The 6,809-nt window shown below is 29.5% G+C and overlaps 1 protein-coding gene across 1 annotated transcript; it reads left to right on the plus strand.

Annotated features, from left to right (window-relative positions):
* Window positions 1-2,581: 2,581 nt before the first annotated feature.
* LOC133822009 (1-aminocyclopropane-1-carboxylate oxidase homolog 3-like) lies at window positions 2,582-6,220 on the plus strand. The gene is made up of 2 exons (XM_062254205.1): window positions 2,582-3,528; window positions 5,810-6,220. The coding sequence occupies exons 1-2, from the start codon at window positions 2,695-2,697 to the stop codon at window positions 6,056-6,058; spliced, it is 1,083 nt and encodes a 360-aa protein (XP_062110189.1). The 5' UTR covers window positions 2,582-2,694; the 3' UTR covers window positions 6,059-6,220.
* Window positions 6,221-6,809: the final 589 nt, after the last annotated feature.

Here is a 6,809-nt window from a genome sequence, read left to right on the forward strand (position 1 = left end):
TATGAATTACGAATGCAACCACAGGCAACCTAAACCAACATAAGGCTAGTCCAAGTGCAACCCAATGCAACTCTTAATGTGAGTTATCCTTATGAATTACGAATGCAACCACATGCAACCGAGAGAAACACATGGATAGTCCAACTGCAACCCACTGCAACTAACTGTAACTCCTAATATGAGTTATCCAAATGAATTACGAATGCAACCACATGCTACCTAAAGCAATGCATGGCTAGTCCAAGTGCAACCCACTGCAACTCATTGCAACTCATTGCAACTCCTACTGTGAGTTATCCATATGAATTACGAATACAACCACATGCAACCTAAAACAACACATAGAAAGCTTGAGTTACCTCTATGCAACCGAATGCAATTCTTAATGCAACCTAAAGTAACCCACATGCAATTTCAAATGGAATCTTACATACACGCCCAATGCAACCATCTGCAACCTTATATACACGCTCATTGAAACTAATGCAAGCGTAACCTACCCCAATGCAACCCAATGCATATTCAAATGTAACCCAAGTTTGCAAAATAAATTATTAAAATTTAACCAAGTGCAACCTCAAATGCAAGCCTAATGCAACATAAAGCAACCCCTTACAATCTCAAATGCAATCTAATGCAACTCAAAATACCTTATGCAACCTCAAATGCAAATTACAACTTGCTATGCAACCTAAAACAACTTATAAAAATTAATTTATATATTTCAGCATGTTAAGCAACTATATATAAATCTCATTATGTAAATTAATCATTCTTATGCAACCTTATGCAATCCATTTTAATCGATAGCATCTTAAAAACTCATGCAAATTTTATCATGTTAAGCAGCTATAGCAACCTCATATTGTAAATTAATCATCATTATGAAATCCAATGCAACCGAAAGTAACTTAAAAAAATTCATATACAAATTTCAATGACTTAAGCAATCTAATTTGAAACTAAAACAACATAAAAAAATCTTCATTTGCAACTAAAGCAACTTCAAAATATCATATGCAAATTACAACATATTGGTACATTATGATGTAAATCAAATTTTTTTGGCTTTCAAATGAAGAAAGGTCACAAGAAAGCATTGAACATATGTGATTCCATCATGGTAAAAAAAATAGTATTTCATTAATTGTTTTAAAAATTTAAATATACATTTAATTTTATATATGTATATATATAAAGTTATTAAAGTAAAATGTCTAATTCACTGATTATTACTAGTTGTGATGGGTGATTAATTTAGACGAATGATAGAGAAAAATATGAAAAAGGACATGACTCATTATCAAAGTTGGAAAACATGTAAATTTAGGTTGAGAAAACCAAATAAAGCCTCCAAAAAACTAAAGAATAAATTTAAGACCGTATTCTAGAAATAAAAACTTAAGAATTATATATAAATGAAACATTTTTAAAAAAACTGTATAAATGAATAAAGAATTTTCTATATCCGTATAGATGAAAAAACCCCAATTATATATAATAGTGATTTCTGTATTGTTTATATTTTGATTCAAATGTTATATAAGATGTGAATTAAAACAAAAATATGGGGAAGATAAATGTGTAATAAAGCAATGATATTATGCAATGATTTGGTTAATATATATATTTATTTATTTATTTTTTATACACGAACTTAATACATTTGATTAAGGAAAGATTTTATTATGGAAGTAATATAGGGATTCATTTTGTTTTATTAAATCAGAAATTGTTAAATACGTATACATTTATTTAAGAAAATTTTATATTAATGTGAGTAATATATGAGATTCTTATTGTTTTATTACATCATATAAAAATGTTAGCAATGTAAATAATTTGTAAAATTTGGGTAGATAATTTTTTTATTAACAGATTTGATATTATTTAATGTTATTAGTATAGAAATGTAAACTCCCCTACAAAATTCATGGTCATCATCACCCCCACCAATCATCAAAGTGCAGACTTCTTTTACTTTTAGGCCAAATACAACACCAAAATAATAAAATTTTAGTACTATTTTTTTTTTTAAAAGGTTGTTGTTACAGCATCTCACAATAATATATATGATGGAACATTATAGCATTTCAGCAAAATAGTGTAGAATTTTTCATTTAATTGGGTGTAATTTACTGTTCAATGAGCATGAAAATGATGGGATGCAGTGTTAGGTGAATTGGCAAATAATATTTTTGTGTTAAACTAGTACGAAAATACTAAAATTTTAGTATCATATTTTTTTTTTCTTTCCAACCATAATACTGAAATTTATACTAAAAAATATATTATATATTATTATATTATTTTATCTTATAAATAAAATAATTTAAATATATTTATTTATAAAATATTAATATAAAAATAAAGAAAAGAGATTATGTTGTTGGTACGTGTCCCAACATATACCGTTTGGAGTTTGATGTAGTGTCAAATTTCCGTTGCATTGGATTTGTACTTAGCAAAAAGCCAAGAACTCTCCAGAAAGAATTTTTTTAATTATTAAACAGAAGTCCTATTTCCGTAAATAAAATTTGAGATTCTAATTATTTTTCTTTTTCTTTTTCTTTCTCATCTCAATAATTCTATGAATAATAAAATAACGCTTACCTATACATAGCTACAACCAAAACAAACCCATATTTTTCAAGTCCCAAAATCTGTCCAAGCAAAGAAAAAAAGTCAGCGACCATGGATAACAATAACGAAGATTATCATCGATTATTGGCTCTGAAGCAATTTGACGAGTCAAAAGCCGGAGTCAAAGGCTTGGTCGATGCCGGCCTCACCTCCATTCCCAGCTTCTTCGTTCACCCAACGGAGACCTTATCGGACCTAAAACCCACTCATCAAACCCCACCACAATCCATACCCGTAATCGACTTATCCGGCTTCGATTCTGATCGGCGCGGCGCCATAGTCGACCAAGTGAGCCGTTCCGCCAGGGACTTCGGCTTCTTCCAGATCATCAACCACGGGATCTCGCAAGAGATTCTCGACCGTACTCTCGCCGCAGTGAAAGCCTTCCACGAGCTGCCGGCGGAGGCTAAGGCCAAGTATTACGACAGATCAGGAGGGGGCCGGACCGGGTTTACATACATGTCGAACGTCGACTTGTACCAATCAAAAGCTGCCAGCTGGCGGGACACGATGACGGTGAGGCTAGGGGCTGTGACGGAAGATCGAGTCCCGGAGATCTGCAGGGACGCGGTGGCGGATTGGGACCGTGCGGTTGTGTGGTTGGGAGAGGTGGTTTCGGAGTTGGTGGGGGAAGGGCTGGGATTGAGTGCGGGAAGGTTCAGGGCGTTGAGTTGTTTGGGAGGGAAGACTATGGTGGGGCACTACTACCCGTACTGCCCGCAACCTGATCTGACGGTGGGGCTTGGGTCTCATGCTGACCCGGGATTGCTGACCCTGCTGCTACAGGACCAAATGGGTGGGTTGCAGGTCAAGTCTAGTGGTGTATGGCTCGATGTTAAGCCTCTTCCTGGAGCCATTGTGGTCAACGTGGGAGACTTGCTTCAGGTATATATATTTCTCTTTTTAATTAATTTGTTACTTATATATATTTATATGCTAGTTCAACTTTATCAAATGATGCTGTATAAATAGTTATAATGTATAATATCATAAAAAATTATGATCAAAAGTAAAAACAAAAACAAAAAAATGAGTGCACCCGTACTCCCAAAAACATGGGAGCACTCTGAAGTTTTCCTAAAAATTAAAATTTATATTGGCATAAAAATAGTAAGTTATAAGTTTGTAACTTTCAATTTAAGTGTATGTAATAGGATTAATTTTAATCATTTTTTTTATTTAAATAAGTTCAAAATAAAAGTTACAATTTTTTTTTCCTTATAAAAAAAATACATTAAATTATAGTTTTTTTAATTGTAATATACAAAAAATACATTTTTGGTTTTTGCTTTACACATCACTCTTAGGTGGGGTTGTGGAACCAAGGTTGGGATTCAAACTTTTAGCGGGTGTTTGGTATAGGGTAAAGTAAATGTGGTAATGAGAATTTAAATCTCTTATTATGTTTGGTTTAAATTTTAAGAGAGTAAAATTAATAATTTATATGAGTCTCACATGTATTTTAAGAGTAAAATAAATTATTTTGTACACAAAAATTTAATATTAATTTTATCTTAAGTCTCTCTATACTTTCTAAAAACAACTTAATTACTCAAAACAAATACATTTTATTGCACATATTGTGTAATGTTTAGTTGCATGTTGTACATATCATTACTCGTTATATTATGTGGTTATATTTGTTCTCCACTTTATGGCAGTATTTCTAGTCCCCATCTTTGCGAATTGTAATTTTGGAGAGAGATAAAAAAAATCTTTAAGAAACTTTGAGTTGCCTAAAATATATTGACTCTAGTATGTTGTTTTCGGCTTGAAGATTATTATTGTGAAGTTGAGAATTATCATAACATATTTTGTAGTAAATATTATATATGATTATAATATGTTATGATTTTAAAAAAATGTATATTTTTGTCAATAAAAAAAATGTTAATTTTTGTTTTATAAAATATACTAAAATTACCATTGTTTTATTCAAATTAATATTATTTTATCACTCTATTATATTTTATTTTCTAAATTAAAAAATAAAATAATAACAATCATTAATTAGTTTAATTTTTAATTGAAAATAAAATAATATTGATAAAAATTAAATTTTATAAGATATTTTTACCTTATTTAATTGCAACTAATAGAAAGGAAATGTTTTCCTTGAATATGTGATTGGTCTCTATGTTTTGTTAAATTACAATTTGGATCTTTTGTGTTTACAAAATGGATCAAAATAGCACATTCTCCGCTACAATGAACTCATGTCATCTCGAACGATCTAAAAATTGATCTTATAACTAAATTTATTTTTAACAAAAATCATGTCTATGGTATTATTTTGATTCATTTTATAAATACACAAGGTTTGAATCGTTATTTAACAAAATACAATGACCGATTTCGTATTCTAGAAAAATATAAGAGTCAAAATGATATATTTATTCAATTTTTTATTTTTGAGAATAATGTAAGAAATAGTAATAATAATAATAATAATAATAATAATAGATATGAAAAATGTCCAAATATTATATTTTGGGATATTTGGGCAAAACCCCAAATCTTTTTGGGTTGGGACACATATACCACCAATTAAAAAAATTGACGGTAAAATCCTTTGCAGATGAGCCCTTTGGGTGGTTAAGTGCCCGCTTGGACACACGTGTTAATATTCTATTGGACTACATGTTAATTACTTAAGGGTTATTTGTAGTGAAACACCCTATTCTTTTTTAGTTGACGAACATATAGCCCCAATAAAAAAATTTGAACATATAAATTGATACCATATGGTCCTAACTGCCACTTAACATCCAAAAGTGAGTGACTGCAACAAAAATGTAAAAATCGGAGGTTTTGCCGTCAAATTTTTTTAATAAAAGTATATTTGTGTCAACTAAAAAAAAAAGGAAATTTTGCTGCAAATATTCCTTATATTTTTATAAAATGATATTAGTATAAAAATAATTAAACTTTTAATAATTTTAATGAATCAATGGTAAAAATATGTTTAACCAAAATTAAGCATACAATTATATTTTTGGTAGGCTGTATAAAATGTAGAGTTATCATTAAAATGTTCTAGATATAGGTAAAAAATATGATATATAGCATAATATTTTCCATTTATTATATATGATTCACTTGAATATATTAGTAGTAAGTGTGAGAGAAAAACGATAACCTCATACATATTTGTGTGTATATTCAGATTATGTCAAATGATGAATACAAAAGCGTGGATCACAGAGTGTTAGCTAATATGAATCAGGAACCAAGAGTATCTACTGCAGTTTTCTTAAATCCAAGTAAAAGAGATGAATTATATGGTCCTTTACCAGAACTGATATCGAAAGACAAACCAGCACGATATCGACAATTTACCTTCTCAGAGTTCATTCAAAGGTTTTTCACCAAGGAATTGGATGAGAAATCCTTAAAAAATTTCTTCAAGATTTGATTTGATATTTGATTTCTCTTATAGGTATGCTTTTATGCTTTTATTTTCCTAGTTGGAAAGGTACACTATATTAGCTTTCATTATGAATTTCGTATTGTACTGTTTTAGCATGACTTACAAAATATGCTATGTGTTATTAAAATTTGGATAATTATCATTTTAGACCTTGTAATTTACAAAAATTACCCATTAAACTTTGTATTTTGTTAAATGATAATTTAGACCATACTTTTTGCAAAATAGTACATGGACCAGATTTTGGACAAACTTTTTTTAAATATGACCAAAATACCCGATGATTTACATATATAAAGAAATATATTTAATAATAAATATAATTGTTAAAATATTTTTAAATTCATTTAAACTTTTAACTAATTTGATTAAAATAAAAAACCCATTATAACCAAAAATTAAAGCAAACTTCATAAACTAATAACCTACATTAGCCAAACAAATTGAATCTTAAACTGAATCCCTAATGTTTCTTCACATACTATACCAACAAATTGAACACTAAATCCTAGCCCTAAATCCTCAGATTTTTATAAACTGTTCACCTTCTTCGAGAAAAAATCTATTCCAAATTTGTAATGCCCCGAATCCCTAATGCGGTTTAGTGGCTGGATTAGTAGGCCAGGAGGGTCATAATTGTTTAATTATGCCATTAAATGACAATATGCATGTTTATGTGAATTATATTATGATATGATGTTATACGCATGCATGTGGGTCCATATTTTAAATTACA

Source organism: Humulus lupulus, chromosome 3 (assembly GCF_963169125.1).
Source record: "Humulus lupulus chromosome 3, drHumLupu1.1, whole genome shotgun sequence".
Lineage (NCBI taxonomy): Eukaryota > Viridiplantae > Streptophyta > Magnoliopsida > Rosales > Cannabaceae > Humulus > Humulus lupulus.

Excerpts from the sequence above, each read along its gene's own strand:
- LOC133822009 (XM_062254205.1), top strand. The coding sequence starts at position 2,695 with ATGGATAACAATAACGAAGATTATCATCGATTATTGGCTCTGAAGCAA. Across the intron at positions 3,529-5,809 it reads ACGTGGGAGACTTGCTTCAG|ATTATGTCAAATGATGAATA; the intron begins GTATATATATTT and ends GTGTATATTCAG.